The sequence below is a fragment of the Anas platyrhynchos genome, chromosome 5, assembly GCF_047663525.1.
Source record: "Anas platyrhynchos isolate ZD024472 breed Pekin duck chromosome 5, IASCAAS_PekinDuck_T2T, whole genome shotgun sequence".
NCBI lineage: Eukaryota > Metazoa > Chordata > Aves > Anseriformes > Anatidae > Anas > Anas platyrhynchos.
The window spans coordinates 30195606-30212802 of NC_092591.1; the positions used below are offsets into that span (position 1 = coordinate 30195606).

The window sequence follows — 17197 nt, forward strand, 5'->3', positions numbered from 1 at the left end:
GACAGAGTGCATTTTCCTTGCTTATTGTTTGCACAGTGACAATGTGTCCTCTCCCCATCCTCTGTGAAAAGGTGTGCAGAATGGGAGATGGAGGCGTTTACATTTGGTCAAACATCAGATCAGTTTGGGCTCCTTTTGCAACTGACAAAGAAATTGGCACTTCCAGAGTGTGATTTCTGTCATTCTAAAGTGGGTGTCTAAAATAGGTCAGAGAGGTTGTGCTGCTTTGTTGCCTGTTTCTCTCCTTTGGTTGTAGGGGGAATCTAGGGTAGCTGCCTCAGATGTCTGAAGAGACGTATTGTGAGTTTCTCCTGCTGTAAACTGGAGCAGACCTGCTGATCATGTTATTTATATGGCAGCCAAATAACATCCCACTTGTGAAATAAGGTCTTTCCAGTCATGATGGGTACCGTGAGTGCACTTAGAAGGACCTATAGATTACAGCCTCCTTTTTGTAGCTATTGCATCATGTTCCAGCAGCAGCCAATGGATTTTAACCATCCTGCTAATGATTCTGGACATTAGCATGCCTTGTTGTGACAATAATGTCTAGTCATCTGCAGCTAGAGAGGAATTGCTCTGCAGCATGTTTCCTGAGAGTTTTTTTAGCTTTCTGCTTAGAGCTTTCCCTCCTGAGTTCCCTTGATAGCACAGGCCAAACAGTACTGTGCCACCTCAACTGTCTGAGTTCAAGGAGGTGCCTCTGACTGCCACACTTCTGTTGCACTGTGCATCGTGCCCAGGATCATCTCTAGGTCAGTGGTGCTGGTGGCCTCTACCCCTGGTGACTGATTCAGAAGAAAAGTCTTTAGAAGGTAGCTGACTGCAGAATGAGCTCATGGAGTGGAAGCCTTGATTCCCTTTTGTCTTGGTGCTCAGGTTGCTGCAGGAAGTGGCTGTCTTAGTTCTACTATGGTGTCTTTTTAGAGTAGTCTCAAGAGCATGGAATATCTTCTTCCTCTCTGGTCACCTGGCTGTTCCCAAAGCACAGGAAAACCACTATGAGGTGTTGAGTTAGAGAAACTTCTGTTTCTAAGTATATGCAGAGCTGTTCACAGGTAAGAAAGGAGGAGGTGTGCTATCTGAGCTATACTCTTACAGAGCAATGTTGCTTGGGGCATGGGATGTGAATATCAGGCTCGTCTTTAAAAAGCGTGCAAGTTCTGAGGGCGTCGAGCAGCTTGGGTTGTGTGTTTTATGACCCAGGTTCACTGTAGTCTAGTAACTTCTAGTAACTTCTCAGGTACCAGTGGCAAATTGGGAATGAAGTGCAGTTTGCTGCTAGTGAAACCCTGTTTGCTTCTTCTTGGTCCTGTTTCTCTTCCAGTGAGGATGCCATGGAGTATTCAAAAGAGTTTGTGACTGCAGTCGTGCTTGGCAAAGATCTAGTGCCCAGGCAAGTTGAGAAGTGTCCAAATTTCTTGATTAAATATCTGCTGTTCTCTACCAAAGTCACCTGTTTCCTTTCAGAAACACCCAGATCATACCTGTCTTGTGTCCTCATTTACCTATCCTTATATGCTTCTCACTTGTCTTCCTAGTTTACATGTACTGCTGCATCTTTTACCGCACGCCTATATTGGTGTTTCACACACCTTGTTATAGGCATATCCCTCCCCATCTCTGCATCAGTTGCCTGTATGATAGAAAAAGGTGAATAGCCAGCCTCTGTAATAATACTCATGGTGGTGTCTGATGTGTCAATGCCATCCTTCTGGTTGTCTGTGTTATCTCAGACCTCTTTACTCTGCCCTGAACTACATGTGCTGATTTCTTGTCATCTCCTTCATTTCTTGTCTTGGCATTTCTCACCTCTTGTTGCTGTGACATATTCCCCTGAACTAGGGGGGTAAACAGGGCACTGAACTAGGAGCCAAACAACCAGAGTTTTATTTTTACCTCAGCCCAGTTGTGTGACTTCAGGTAAATTCTCTATGTACAATGTTAGGCATGTAGAGTTCAGTGGAGGAAAACTACTACAGTATTCAGTATACCTCTTGTTAACTTGTATAACAAAATCCTGTCTATCCTGAAGTCTGCTTAATGGTGTTGTATAGCTCTGTGCTATCTTTTATTTGTTACTTGCTCACTTGTTTCCCTGATTGCTTCATTTCCCTCATCTCATCATTGACCTTTCATGTGCGTTCACCACTCTGAGTCTGCTATTGCATTTCATACTTGTTTGTGGTCAGAGTGGTTTCTGTGGCCTTCTATCCTGCTCACTGGTCCCGGGTGATGCCTCAACTCACCTCTGGAGTGATCTACGTTATGGCATTGTTGTTTCTTTTGTAGCATAACTTCTAATTCTTCTGTGCTGTGTGTCTCTACTATCCTGTTACCTGCCTGCTGTTCCTTGCCCAGCTGTTGTAACCACAGCTTCCTCTTTTCCAGAATTGGTCTCTCTCAGCTGGAAGGGTTTCGCCGTCAGCTTCTGGATGTTCTTCAGAGGAGTAACAAACCAAAGGTAAGAATGAAGATTAAAAGACTTATGAAGGCAAGCATCTGAGCAGTGGTGATGATAGCTCTGTGTCAAATAACCAGAGGAGTGATGGCAACAGCAAGAAGACGCCTAGAGAGGTCTGGGTTAGAAGCTACACTCTGCAGGCTGAGTTGTAGCTCTGTGATAATTCTGGCTCATGTGCTGTAACTTCACTGTTACATGTCTAAAACAACAGAGCAGGAAGCTTTCTAATCTTGGCCTGTTTTGAAGTCTCTGTTCCAAGCCTAGCTTTTCGGGGCCAACAACAAATGGTAACAGGCTGGGAAGTGCAACAGTTGTCTGCTTCTAGGCATTGCTGTGTGCTCTCTGGATGGTGCCCTTCTAGGACAAGTGGCCTGTTAATGTTTTGGAGATAAGAAATGTGTAAATTTGTTCTTTCCTTGTCTTCTTTACTATTACATTGAGATGGGAAAAGCATAAGACTTGAAGATTCTTAGGGGTAAAATATTATATAAATGATCAATTGAGGGTAAAAACAAACAACTGAGCTAATGCTATTCTTGATAGAATTCTGTGGGTTTTGGTATTTTTTCAGATTTTAGGATTTCTTTTTATGCATAAAGACATTAAGGGAATTTTTGTCTGCATAAGTTGTAGTCTTGCTTCTTTTGGTACATTAAATATTCAGTTTCTGTCTACCTTGTTTATCCTGGAAGATAAGCTATCCATTGGTGGACAAATATGTTTGCTCTAGATCCCTAACTCTACAAAAACATCCAGCAAAAAGAAGATGGACAAGATTTTGCCACTTTTAAGGTTAAAATTGTGAAAGGAAGGGAGAGAGAAGTAATTCTTCTGAGCAAGGGTGTTATCTCTCTCTAGGTTTACTATTCAAGCAACAGGTGCATGAGCTCTGTTTTTCTCTTTTCTGATATTAGGTATTCAGTTTAAATAAAACTACCTATAGTGTCTCGTGAGATGGCTCTTTCTCTGATCATTTTCTCTTCTCCATATTCTCCTTCCTTTCCTTTGTGCTGGACAGTGGCGAATCATTGTGGGTGCTACCAAGTGCATACCCAAGTCAGAGCTCCCTGAAGAGACAGAAGAAAATTCAGTAACAAGTAATCGCCTCTGGACCCATCCCAGTGATCTGACTATTGCTCTGTCTGCAAGCACACCGCTGTACCCGCCTGGCCGCATCATCCACGTGGTGCACAATCATCCTGCAGAGCAGTGCTGGTGAGTATATGCAGAGCCGTAAAGTCAGCCTATGGATGGGGGGTTGAAAAACTTCTGTTGGAAAAAGACTTCCCAAGAGAGCAATCCATCCATGAAGGAGGTGACTTTCACTGCCTTACGGTGACAGTGATTGTGTCCGTGCTGTGAGGATAGAAAGACACTTGTGTTGCTGTTTGTTAGTGCAGTGCTTTAGAGCAACGGCAGTAGCATGTGTATTTAATATTTCCTCCCTCTATTTTTCCTCCTGTTGTTTTTTCTGTCTCTGTAACCTTCTGTTTCATGCTTTTGCATGCCAAAACATTGGCCTACTCTTTCATCCCCTGCTCCCCATTTTCTCCTCTGGATCCCAACTCCTCTTTTAGTTGCTGCGAGCAAGAGGATCCCACTTACTTTGCTATCTGGGGTGACAATAAGGCGTTTAATGAAGTCATCATCTCACCAGCGATGTTGCACGAACACCTCCCATACGTGGTCATGGAAGGGCTCAACAAGGTAATGCTGAAAATTGGGATCAGGGGGCGGGGAGGGGTCACTCAGTTCAATAGCGTGGATTTTGGCTTGAATGTGTGGAAGGCCTGGGTTTGGGCAGGAAAGGCTTGGCATGATGATGCTGTTGAGGTGAGCTGTAGACACGAAATGTCCACAGAGCCAAAGTTCTGTGTGTGTGCTGGAGAGCCAGGAATCCCTTTAGTGGGGTTTGAGCTTATTCATTCGTAATGCAAGAGCACTTAAAATGCCCTAATAACACCAGTGCCTTATCACAGGCCTTCAGGTAGTCCTCACCCAGGAGAGCAGGCTGTTTAAATACACAATACCTTTCCCTTTGTGGGGGAAGAGAAAAGAAGACTGTACTCTGGGCCAGTTATGTGCAAGCTATTTGAGTCAAATGTGATGAGGTCTGGAAATTGAATGTAGATTTCAGTCCCAATGCCCAGAGTCCCAAACTAAGTCCTATTTCCAATTTTAATGCCATAATAATATGAGGTTGGGTGGTGTTCGGTTCACTCTCTCAAAGCTGCCTGTTACAGCATGCAGTTCAAGTGAAATTTAGTGAGCTCTGGCAGCACTGGATGTCTGTGCATGCAGCTGCATGGGGTATTTCAGAAGTCCTCCACGCTACTGTTGCAGCTGCTCTGTTAGTCTGCAGGGTGGCTGAGCTTATGCTTATGTGTAATGGTTGTGGAATGAGTCTCTGCTCCTAAACTACAGTTCGTAGCCATGCAGCTCTGCCATAGAGAGTTAGCCAAATCTTCTCTACTGTATTGGTTTGAAAGCTGCTTCTGCCAGCATCTCTGGGCATCTCCCCAGCACTGGATTCCCAGCAGGGCATCCTGACAGGATAGAGTACGTCAAAATTCACTGATATAATCATTTATGTCAAGACTTTGCTCTGTGCTTGTGGAACACCTCAGTAAGAACCAATGGCAGATCCAGCAGTTTGGAAGTTTTGAGCTAAGAACGGCGAAGTTATCTCCAGTGAAGCACTATTGTTCCTTTGCTTGCCTTGTTATAGGTCTTGGAGAATTACAATAAGGGGAAAACAGCTTTACTTTCCGCTGCCAAAGTGATGGTGAGTCCTACAGAAGTGGATCTCACCCCAGAGTTGATCTTCCAGAGTCAGCCCTTGCCTAGTGGACCCTCAGTGCAGATTGGAACTGGAGCCATAACAGTGGACAGAAGGAACAGCAGTACAAAGTAAGACTACATCTTTGCGTTCTTTGTAGGATCGTTGGCTCTCCTGTGGGTCCATTGTGATCGATGTTAGTGGGAAGAATAGATCCAAGGGCTGCCTGTATGGGACTTTCACTTTGCTTCAGTATGTCTTGTGTTGTGCTAGGTGAAAAAGGATCCTTTGTGTTGCTTAAGAATCTGCTAGTGCAGAAAGGTCAGGGGAACCTAGAAGTTGAAGGTACGGAAACTTCCTTTTCTTATCAAAGCAAGTGGGATTTTCCATGGAACCACAAAGACGAAGCTTGCAGGGGAAGGAGTTGCACCATGCAGACGAAACAGGGAAGCGAGAAACTGAGAACGAAGTAACCTTGTCTAGTGGAAGGTGACCCTGCCCATGGTGGTGGGGCTGGAACTAGATGATCTTTAAGGTCCTTTCCAACCCAAACCATCCTATGATTCTAAGATGGTTTGTGGTTGGAGAGCAAATAGGAATCATGGTAGAAACAGGAGGCCATCTTAAGAGGCATTTATACCTTTTATAATTTTGTAAAGTGTTAAACAGTTTTGTGTGTATTCTTGTAATTTATTGCCATAAGCATTCCTGCTTGCTTTTCCCTCTGTAAGAATTGTGCCCTGCAGTCTGTGCCCCAGGCTTGGTTCCTCTGGCTGTTCTGGCAGCTTTTGGTTCTGAGGAGTAATGCAGTCTCATGTTGTCTCTGTTTCTCATTGCAGGAGCAAGTCCCATTCTGAAATTAGCTTGGAGGGGTTTTATGAGACAAAGCCACTTTCTCCTGTGCAGAAAGACCCCGTGGAGCTGCTGCTCCTGGATACAAAGGAACGTCTGTCTGTGGAGCTACAGGACCGACGTGCTCCTCTTGCAACCATGGAGAGCCTCTCTGACAATGAATCCATCTACAGCTTTGATTCAAGGCGTTCCTCTGGTTTCCGTAGCATCCGGGGCTCTCCCAGCCTCCATGCTGTCATGGAGAAGGACGAGACGCATTGCTTTTATATAGACCCTGCTATCCCTGAGGAGAACCCCTCCCTCAGCTCGCGGACAGAGCTGCTGGCTGCTGATAGCCTCTCCAAGCACTCCCAGGAGACTCAGCCCCCCGAGAATGCACTCAACAGTGGTGGCACTACCCCCCAGCGACGCTGCAGTGAGGAGGGGGCCAGCAGTGAGGGGGACCGTGTTTCCTTAGCCCCTCGTGAGGAGCTGTCCCTCCAGAACGGACGGCTCACTGATGTTCCCAGTCCCCAAGTGCTGGAGTTTGCTGAGTTCATAGACAGCCTCTTCAATTTGGATAGCAAAAGCAGCTCCTTCCAGGACATCTACTGCATGATGGTGTCTGACAGCTCCAGTGACTTTGCAGAGATGCCCAAGTCTGTCAGTGATCAGGAGATCCTGTTGAGGGCGCAATATGAACCCAACCTAGTCCCAAAGCCCCCAAGGTTGTTTGCAGGCTCAACAGATCCTTCGTCGGGCATCTCTGTCTCACCCTCTTTCCCCCTTAGTTCATCTGGAGAACTCATGGACATCACTCCCACAGGCGTGAGCAGCCAGGAGTGCCTGGCCACTGACAAAATCCGGACTTCCACCCCCACTGGGCATGTAACCAGCCCTGCCAAGCAGGAGGACCTCATGATTTCTGCCCTTTAGTGCAGGGCAAAGGGGTGCGGCTCTGAGAGCTGATCCCGTAGGCTGCGTGCTGGGATAATACTTGGAGGAGGTGGTCATCAGGCAGTTCAGATCGGTGGAGACAGCTGGAAACATTCCTTCTGGGGTGACACGGTGGTGGCACACTATCTGGAGGATGGATTGTGCTCGAGTCCCATGCGTATAGCTGGGACAAGGAGCATTGCCTCACGAGGCCTGCTACACTGAGAGGGTCTGAGTCAGTAAAGGTAGATGCAAGTTCCCTACCTCAGCCTGTCTCGTTTCATAGAAGAGGCAGATTCCTTGCCCAAGGGCACCTGCTGAGTTTGGGAGCGAGATGCTCTGCTTCAGGGAGTCCTCTGGGGTAAAGCTTCTCTGAAGCTTGAGGATTAGATAGACAGAAGCAAGGGGGCCAGGCCAGATCACCCCCTTGGTACCGTTTCAGTAGTTTTGGAAATGAGCGGATTGAGACTTTGGGCCCTGTTGCACTACCATGTCGGATCTGGCCCAAGATCCAATTCGTCACACTTCCACGGGGATTGCTTTCCTAGGACACACTCTTGTTTTAAAGCCATTGGGGCTGTATTCTCCCCAAATGCAGCCTCCCTTTCCCTGGCCAGGCACAGCAAGAATCATTCTGGCACTGTTTTCTCTCCCCTGAGTACTTCTGTGTTCAATGACCACCAGGCTGCTCCTGAGAGGAAAGGAAATTGTTCTGAAGAGCCAAAAGCCCTCTGCCATGTCCCTCCTTTGCTGGAAAGAGTCCTCCTGGATGCCATCATCATCACTTCTCAGTTCCCTGGACTGCTCTGAGCTCGCGACGTTCCTACAGGACTGACAGGATTCTCATCTCGGAGCTTCATGGATGGATCAACTTAAAAATATTTAAAAAGGCTTGTCAGCACCCAGCATTATTTGCTAGCTCCCCGCGGAGCCTGGGAGCCTCTCCTGGACCCCGCTGGGTCTTCACACCGCCCGTATGCAGTAATCACAGATCAGTGCCAGCCTCTCTCATTGGGAGTTCAGGGAAAAGATGAACTTTTACTAAGTATTGAAATTTCTTGTATGTTTACAGAGCTGCTAAGCTTTATGGAAGGTATTTATTAAGCAAACAGGGAGGCTTTCTCTAGGCAAGAAGCATGTTCATTCTGTCCTTCCTGTGCCATTCCCTCTGGCGACTGAGGGGGAGAGAGGGTGCACAAGTATGACTGCGAGTCCCCTGCTTTTGAAGTGGAGTAGGGTGTTGGGAGAACCCCTAGGATCAGAGTCTGGGGGAAGCTGTGCGTCCCTTGTCCACCTCCCTGTTGCACAACGTGTTACAAAGCTGGACCAAGTCATTAGCAAAACTGCCTGAGCACTGCTGTGCAGAGCCTCGGTGCACAGAGGAGCCTGCTAGAGCTATCTAAGCAGTGAATTTCTGATGGTGGAAGCGTGAAAGAAACTACCTATCTAGAAAGCTAAACATACTGTGACCTGGTGAAATCCTTTAACTGACGAAACACCTTCATATCAAAGCTCAGCGGAGCTACCAGTCAGTCTCACTGGAGCTCTGTCCTCCCTCAGTGGAAGAGAAAATCCTCTCTTAACATCCCTATAATGCTAGGGATGTTACTTCCCCCTCTTCAGCTGTGGTGTTTCTATTGTGGGAGGATGCTGTGCTTCCCAGGAGCTTGGTTCATGACAACTCCCTGGGCTCCCAGTATCCCTCAGCCTCTGGCTGCATTTGCTGCGTGGCCCCTGGAAGCCCCAGTGGTGGATCAGGGCTTTGCTGGCCTGGGTGCCACACAAACCAGGCACGAGTGGTATCAAATACCAGCACATCAGAACAGGAGCCCTTTAGAGCCAGTGTGCATTGATGTAAATGACTTCAGGTGCACAGAAACGAACTGGACTTTGTCCAAGTGCTGATCTCCCACTCCATTTAATGTGGGATACTGTATCCCCTGCTCCTTAGAAATTACAGGGCCTCTAGAACTGCAGGGACTTTGTTAAACGGGCAGTAAAATATCGTCCCTGTGCTTTGGGTTCCAAAGGGGACCTCTTCTATACAGTCTTGAATTGGAGGGAAGAAGTCCCTCTGAATTCAATGTAATTTGTAAAAGAAAATACATTTCATTCTGAGCAGCAAGAAGTTACTTTTTGTTTTGTAGGTCCTTCAGAACAGAGCAGTGTTTCCTTTGCTGAGAGGTTGTATAGTTCAAGAGCTCACACAGAGCAGCTGTGTAAGTGCCATCAGGTCATCCACTATTGCAGACAACAGGGTAAGGCTGAACTGCTGCAGATAGCCTAGAAGCATTAAAAAGGTGGTGTCCAGGAATATGTACAATGAACTGGGTAGTTTTGAGGGGAAAGGGAGCTAAAGCATGGGGAGACTGAGGCTAGCAGGCTAGCTCAGCTCCCAATGCAGACTGCTGACATGCACGTACAGTGGGGAAAAGGATTCAATCTTCTGCCTTTAATTTTTGGCAGAAGGTGGGGAGTAATAACACTTAGCACTTCGGCAGAGCATTATATCTGCAAAGCACTTTACAAACATTGATGAAAGAATCATCTCTGTCCCTGGCAGTGAGGTATTAGGAGAAGTCTCTCTGAGACTAGGTGGAACTACTGGTGCCCTACCCGAGGATGGTGGGGAGATGACTCAAGGTGAGGAAGGTGGATAACCTCCCTCTTAAGAAAAAGTTGTTTCAATAGCGACCCATTGCGATGGGTCGCAATATTGCACTAGAAAGTCACTTCTGACCTGGGTACCTCCCTTATGTCCTGGAAAACACAATCATTGTGTGAATGTTTCCTTCTCTGTGCCATTGGAACTGCATCTTGGGGGAATGGGGTGACCTTGTCCTGACCAGCTGTAGTAGGAAACAGCTTGGTATGCTGGATTTTTCTGTTTTGTGCTCTGTGATTTTTAGGCTTCTTTTGAAAAGCCTGGAAATGCCTAATGCTTGTGACCTGGCCTTGCCATTTACCAAGGCAGTAAAGGTACAAGAGAGACCTCAAAGTTAAAGTTCTACTTGCTTTGCATTGGGGGTGATTCCTGTTTTCCATTACTCTATTGACAAACAGATCTGTTACCAGTCCTCACAAAAAACCCTTGCTAAGTAGTTCCATGTTCTTTGCATTATTTCTGCTTTAAATGACTGATTGTCTTCATTCTTCTCCCTCCTATGCTGTAGGATTGTTTGGACAGGCTGGTCTCCTATTCCATCCTGACAAAGTATATCTGGAAAGGTACAAATGCCTGCTAAACCTGTAGCTACCTCCTTCATTCCTACTGCATACTACTGCTTGCTTTCTCTGCCCTCCCTCCACTCTGATGTGTAGCTCTCTTGGGAAACAAGAAGCTTCTTCAGATTTCTTGATCTCTCAGCTTCTGGTTCCTGCTCTTAAGCTTTGTGCCTTTTAATGTTTGTATGCTTCACTGATATTTCGGTGGGATGTTCCACCCCGTGAGGAGGCAGTGCTGGAAGAGCAGCTTGTAGTGCCTGACAGACACGCTGAACCTCAGTAAAACAGACAATAGTTCACCCATTTTGATAGCACATCCTTAAATCCCCTGAGGTTTATTGGCAGAGGAGTGGAGCTAAGGCCACCAGGTTCCTGGAAAGCAGAGAGAGGGTTTTGTGCACCTTAAAATCAAAGCATAGTAAGTGAAACAATATACAACAATGCAGCTTTGCCAAAGAGCCTCGCACAATCTTTCCACCATCCCCTGGTGCAGCAGATTTCAGCTGTCTGCATGAGAATAGGACTTGGCATGTTTGTTCCTGATCTTCTCAGCAGACAGTAGTGGAATGTGATCTCAAGGCCTTGAAACACTTGGGGGCAACAAGGAGGGCTGTTAGCTGGGTGTCTGTCTGAACTCTGTCCAACAACTTAGAGAACAGCCTCTGACCCTGCCCCGAATTTGCTCACAGGTTGTGAAGGGTTTGGTACTGCTGTCTGGTTTTCATGTCTACAGGCTGCCCTCCAACCCTTTTGGGTGTGTCCAATGTGGAAGAAAATTTCTGATAATATTCTAGGAAGCTTTGATAACCAAGCCCTTAGCATGTAATGCTGGCTGGCTGCATTTTTTGGAGGCTCTTCTGCATCAACAATAATTGCTTTTATTATTGTTTTAATTGCAGTGGTGCCAACATAGGCAGGATTCTGCTGTGTTAATATGCACAAGCGCTAAACAAAAGGACAGCCCTTCCCCGAAACCTAGCATTATCCCCTCTCCTTCTCTGTGGAGCTTCCCTCTCCATTTGGTACGAGCATTTTCTCCTGAAGCTGTCTCTCTAACCTTTCCTCTTCTCCATTCCTGTTACCGAACCAGGAACTACCTTACCTGTCATTGTGGTTACACCGTCTCGGGATGATGGTGTCAGTGGTGTCTTAGTCCACATCCTTGGCAGCACCACTTAAAAAGCTATCCCCAGTGATCTCGTGATGACCCAAAACACAGGGGAATGGGATTCCAGATGCTGTGTGTCTTCCCAGGATTCTTGATGCACTTGAGAAGGCTGCTGCCTTCTGTGGCAGATGAGGCTATGTAGGAAGGTCAAAGCATTCTCAACACCAAGAGGGTTGTTAGATGCAGATGTGGTATCTCCAGCTTTGCTTACCTTGTTTCTGGTCACTCTTTTCAGTGTTTGTTCATAATTTCTGCAATTTTAAGAACTTTATCCAAATTAAACTGCAGTTGTATGACACACATTGCTATCTACCGTGGACTGAGCTGCCAAAGCTAGTTGTGAGCACAGGTATTCAAACCCAAAGGTTCCCATTTATGCGCTTTTATGATCTTGTTAGGTAAATTGCAATAGCAGCAGCAGATCCCAAGCAGCAGTAAGATTTAAGTGGGAAGTAGTTGCTGCTGCCAGTGAACAAGGGCACATGAGAAAGGAGAAGCACCAAGTGTGTTTGGTGCACATGCTCCTTGGAGCTTTTCCTGCTGCAGGAGTCCTTTGTTACTCTGTACCTGGTCTCCATCAGAGGAAAGAGAACAGGGCTGATGTGTATGAAGCCCGGCAAACTGAATGAACATGGCATTATTTTTTAGGTATTTTTTTTTGGTACTTTTTAAGGTACTCCTAGTTAAGGTTGCCCTCTGCTCAGTTTTGGTGTTTGTAATCTGGGCCTAATTAGGAGGGTTTTTAAAATCTTCCCTTAAATAGCTTGGATGATTTTGTTTTGTTGTCAGGTATCTTTTTGATTTGTTGCTGCTCTGGATTCAGTGGTCTCAGTCTTAATGTTCTCTGGAGCTTCTCCATGGTTTTGATTAATACTGCTTCCCAGTTTTAAATTCATTTTAATCCTTGCTGCACCCTGTTTTCAGACTGAGTGATGAGATCTCTACATGCTTCAGAGCCTCCTGTTGAGTTGTAAAAATGTCCTCTTGTAATATATTCTTCATGCACTTAACTGATATTCATTGTTGCTGAAACGCATGTGTTGCTGTATTTAGAACTTTGCTTTCATAGCTATATCCTTGCAAGGAAGACAGGGAAGAGGAGCTTCAGTCTCAGCCGGCCCCAAATGCACGTTCTGTCCTTTCATCATATTGGCACCCTGATACTTGCCGCTTTCCTAGGATACTTGTCAGGTCTGGTAGCAAAACTGGATGCGTGTTACCCTGACTATGCAAACAGTGCCTGGGCTCTTCTACAGATCTTACAGTCTGAAGAAACGGATTTCTAAGTGTAATGAAATTTGTGGGGGTGTCTTTTATCTACTGAGCTACAAGCTCCTGCTTGTTTCTGCTGGATGCCATTTGCACATGCAAGTACTGTGTATACTTTCAGTGCTGACCACATCCAGCTCTCACGAGGCCTGGGACACTGGAGGGCATTCTAGCCTACCCTGTTGCATTTCCACGCTCAGCAGAAGCACTTCTGTGTTGACTCAGAACCCAGGGGCTGGCTAGCCTGGAGCTCTGCTTGGTGCTGTGTTCACGCTGTGCTTATGCACACCCACTGCTGGAATATTCTCTTCCCTCAGCAGTAAGAGGACATTGTGGCTGCAGCAGCTGTTCTTGCTTTGCAGCAAGGGTAGCAGTAGTATTTGATCTCCTTTTTCTTTCTTTCTTTTTGTTGTTTTTTAAAGGGATGACCTTCTGCAGGCAGTAGTTGCAGCCATGTTAAGCCACACAGGCTGGTAATTTGCCAATGAAGTGGTTTACATTTAAATACTTGAAAAGTTTTCAAAGACCTTCAGAAAGTCTCCAAATGTAATGCAAATACTGGCAGACATTTAAAACAGCCTCTGGTCCTCAACAAACCTAGCAGCTTTGCTTTTTGCTTAATAGCTCTTTCAGCTTTCCTCCCTTCTGTAGCATTACACTTCTTTCTGCTCAGACAATTGAAGTCTGAGATGCCTTTTGCTGACAATCCTTCTATGCTGTCACTTGTTTGTTATCCTCTGTCCTGTTTAAACTTACCCCACCAAAGCTGGATTTTTGCTGAGCTGTTTTTTAATTATGCTGCTGCCAACAGACTCTCAGAACTCCTCTTCACTTTAGGAAGTCTAAAGACAATCTCTGCAATCCTCTTTCTCATTGGAAAAGCATAGGGTGAGTAAATATTTATTGTCTGAATGCTTCCTTGGTAGTTCTGTAGCAGAAGTAATGAGTTACAGAAATACCAGGAAGTGAAAGGAAAATGGTAGAATAATTAACACACTGAACCTGAAAGCTCAGTGTAAAAACAAAGATTTCACAGGGACATGTTTCTTAGCAGGTGAAACATCAGCTTCCCTGTCTGCAGTGTACAGGTGCCTCCTTACCTGCTTGACAAAAGGGAGGGTTGGAAATTCAGCAGTTGTTTTGCACACACTGCTCTGAATTGAAGGAGTATGCACCTCTGAAGCACTGGGAAAGCATTGTCTGAATCAGGCTTGTTGCACATCTTTCTCAGGGCCCGTTCAGTACTGAACTGCAGAACTGGATTTAGGGAAGAACTGCATCTCTTGTGCCAAAGCTCCCCCTCATGGTGCTCCTGCATGGAGGAGGCTATGTCACAGGCAGAGCGCATCCTGCTGGGAGGCAAGCACTGCTCTTTCTCTGCAGATACGGGAAGAGGGAGTGAAGGGAACAGTGAGATGTGACAGGTTGGATGGCAGGGGTCAGCCTGAGCTTGGTTTGCTTCAGGGTTTTATATTCCAGTTCAGAGCAGGGCCTTCACTGCCAGGGTGGGTGGGGATTAGGTGTGTGAGCCCAAAACTGAAACTCTTCTAATTCATAAACTGTTGGTAGAACTGAGAAGTGTTTTAGGAGGGAAATCTTTCATTGTATGACAGTTCCCTGCTGTGTGGAGGGCAGTATTCTCTGCGGAGCAGCAAGGCTGTTGGCTTTCTTGTGTGGCAGGAGCACTGCTGGCTGCCAAACTTCTGCTCTTCTTTCTTCACCATCTCCCAACTGTACCTGCATCCAGCACTTCCCTAAGAGCTGTTATGCTCCGCGCATAGCATGAGAGGATGCTGCCAGCCTAAACTTTGGCTGCTAAAGGCCTTGCATGCTGGAAATAACAAAGCAATTGATGAACAGTTCCTAGTTTTGTCACAGTGACTTGCAGCCCTAAAAAGCACCAGGAAACGCACACAGCTGTCCGGAAGCACTTTGCTCTCTCCATTGTTGCTGGTTTCTTTTCTGCTTATTTTCCTGAATTCATGCCTGTTGTGCCTTTGTTTTCCATTGGCTTGAGGTGCAGCCTCCTGCTTGGGATCAGACAGCTACCTTCCTGTCCCACTTTGTGGTGTTCCTTCTCTGGCTGTACGAAAGGAGATGTGGTGTGGCCAGGGAGTGGTTCAGAGTCGTCCTTGCTACAGGTCCCCCTCTTTCTGCCTCAGCTAGGACTTGTCAGATTTCCTCACTGTCCCCTGCTCGCTCAGGTCATCTCCAAGTGCCAGCAGCAAAGCCTGACCTGAGGCAGGATGCCTCCTCCTACCCGCACCGCAGTTACCCTGCAGCCTCCTCCTGTGCGGTAGGCAGGGAGGACTTCCCAGCATTTCTTACCTGTGGCGTATGTGACCTCAGCCAGTGTCCAACAGGTCTGTTCGTGAGTAAAACTTCCTCTCAGGTCCAATTCAGGAGTAAAACTCCTCTACTCAAGATCTGACTACTTTTTTTTTATTTTTATTTTTTTGCAAGGACTTATGCTGAAAGGGACCTAACATGTTCTGAACTGTCCACTGCAGTTTTGATTTTACTGACGTTCCCAGACTGGTTCTGGAACAGCCATCTTCCACAGGTAATCTCTATTTCGGAGGGTCGGGCATTCTTGCAGCTGTCACTGCTGTGTTTGAGGCCTGACCTCACCACTTCACCCTGCGCTTTGTTTTTCACTTACTGAACCTTCCTATCCGCCCTGCATATCTGTCTGATGAGGGAACCTTCATCTGGCTACTTATTTCTGCAAGAACATTAAACACAGCAGCACAGAAACAAGCATAACTTTTTTTTTTTTCTTTTTAAAATGGGATTCCACTGCCCTGCTTTCCATCTGGTGCTTTGTGCAGTTCTGATGGCTCAGAGTTGGAGGTACCTGGTGCGTGTTGGCAGTACCAGGCCGAGGGAGCAGCCCAGGGCAGCACGTGCATCACGCAGCGCTCAGACTGCCTGGGCGGCACTCGCCTGTGCCGTCTGTCCTGCCGTGACGCGTAGCTTCAGGCGGCTTGTCTGCGCAAAGCAATCGCAATGTGGTGTGCTTGCTAGGCCACTACCAGGCACCTTTTTTAGGGTCTTATCTCCGTTCTCAGCATGTCCACAGTGCTCACTGTCTGGTGGCCCAGCGGCATCAGCTGCGGCTGCTGAGGCTGCACAGCTTCCCAGCTTTCCCTCCACAAACACTGCAGTTGATGGCAGAGGTGATGTCCAGGGAATAGTCTCAAGCTCCTTCTTTTCTTTGTGATAAACTTAATTACTAATGTCAACAGGGATTATATCTGCATGCTTGGGACAGCAGGAGAGGAGCGCTCTGCCCTTTAAGACCCTTTCCTTTAGCTCAGTTGTCTGCTGCCATGTCCTGCTGTGACAGCCACTAGTCTTGCCTCTCCTCCTTTATGGCTGTGAACGAGCAGAGACAGCAAGGCCTGAGGAGCTGTGGGAAGCTGCTTTCGCTTCTCTTTTTGTGCTCTTTAGTGCCAGCCGTGCTGGGTGGAGCCCAGCTGCACAGCCTCTGTGTGACAGGAGCTGTCTGCTGGTGGGGCGCTCCACACAGCAGTGGCACACAGCAACTCCCTTGCCTCCCGCTCCTCTCTCTCAGCAGACACCAATGCCTCTATGGAAAAAGCCCTTCTGCCTGCTGTCACCTATCTCACGTCATGTGCTGGGGCAGCTCAGACTCTAGGGTAGCTGTGAATTTAACTCTTTGACCCCAATTGCCTCTTTATAGGTAAAGCCTTTTGTGTTTATGGGTGAAGCAGCCCTTCTAGGGAGCTCTGACTGCCTCTTGCAGGACCTGGAGCACTTGCATATGCAATCAGGGGGAAAACAGCACAGGATCTTGTGTCCCCATGCTCAACCGACAGGGCACTGCCTGTCCCAGGAATGCTGCCCTTCAGATCCCTGCTCCGAGCTGCCCCAGCATGAAGACTACAAGGAAACTAAAGCACTCTTCATGTGCCATTCTCATGTGACTTTTTGTACCTATGTATGAAAGATCTAAACTAATATTGCTGTAAAGAAAGATACAGATTAATATAGCATATTATATAAAGATATATGTATATAAACTTTTCTGTATATTGTATGGCACTGTGTATAAAATGGATGTAGAAGCATGACTGGTGTATGTGACTGTTCCCAAGCCTGACCTGGAGAATGATAGTTGTGATTTGCCTGGGGTCATGTCCCAAAGGATTGTGCGTGAGTTTGAGAGTTGGAAAAACCCACACTGTGCTCTCTCATTGCAGTGGGTCAAGGCCTAAGGTGTTGGTGCATCACTACAGCTGTCTGGAAGGCTGTAGGGAACACTTCAGGTGCTGAAGGGGGCTGTTTGTCTCCTCGCTGGCTCTGTCTCTTCTGGATCTCAGTCTTTGATGGAATGGGGGAAGCATCTCTATTCCTTGATACTTACGTTAGAATCACAGAATTGTTAAGGTTGGAAAAGACCTCTGAGATCATCTGGTCCAAACATCCACCTACCACCATTGCCCAATAAACCACGTTCCGACCTCTCCTTCAACACCTCCAGGGATTATGACTCCCCAAC

The 17197-nt window shown here is 46.8% G+C and overlaps 1 protein-coding gene across 12 annotated transcripts in view; it reads left to right on the plus strand.

Annotated features, from left to right (window-relative positions):
- DAGLA (diacylglycerol lipase alpha) overlaps positions 1 to 16766 on the plus strand; it is a 78217-nt gene extending 61451 nt beyond the window's left edge. For 11 of the 12 annotated variants that reach the window (XM_038179672.2, XM_072038596.1, XM_072038591.1 and 8 more), the window contains 6 exons: positions 1328 to 1396; positions 2392 to 2464; positions 3483 to 3679; positions 4042 to 4171; positions 5193 to 5374; positions 6083 to 16766. In XM_038179672.2, the coding sequence (XP_038035600.1) occupies positions 1328 to 1396; positions 2392 to 2464; positions 3483 to 3679; positions 4042 to 4171; positions 5193 to 5374; positions 6083 to 7010 (1579 nt within the window). In that variant the 3' untranslated portion in view covers positions 7011 to 16766. The remainder of the gene's footprint in view (positions 1 to 1327; positions 1397 to 2391; positions 2465 to 3482; positions 3680 to 4041; positions 4172 to 5192; positions 5375 to 6082) is intronic. The other variant, XR_011809631.1, reaches the window with a different exon arrangement.
- Positions 16767 to 17197: the final 431 nt, after the last annotated feature.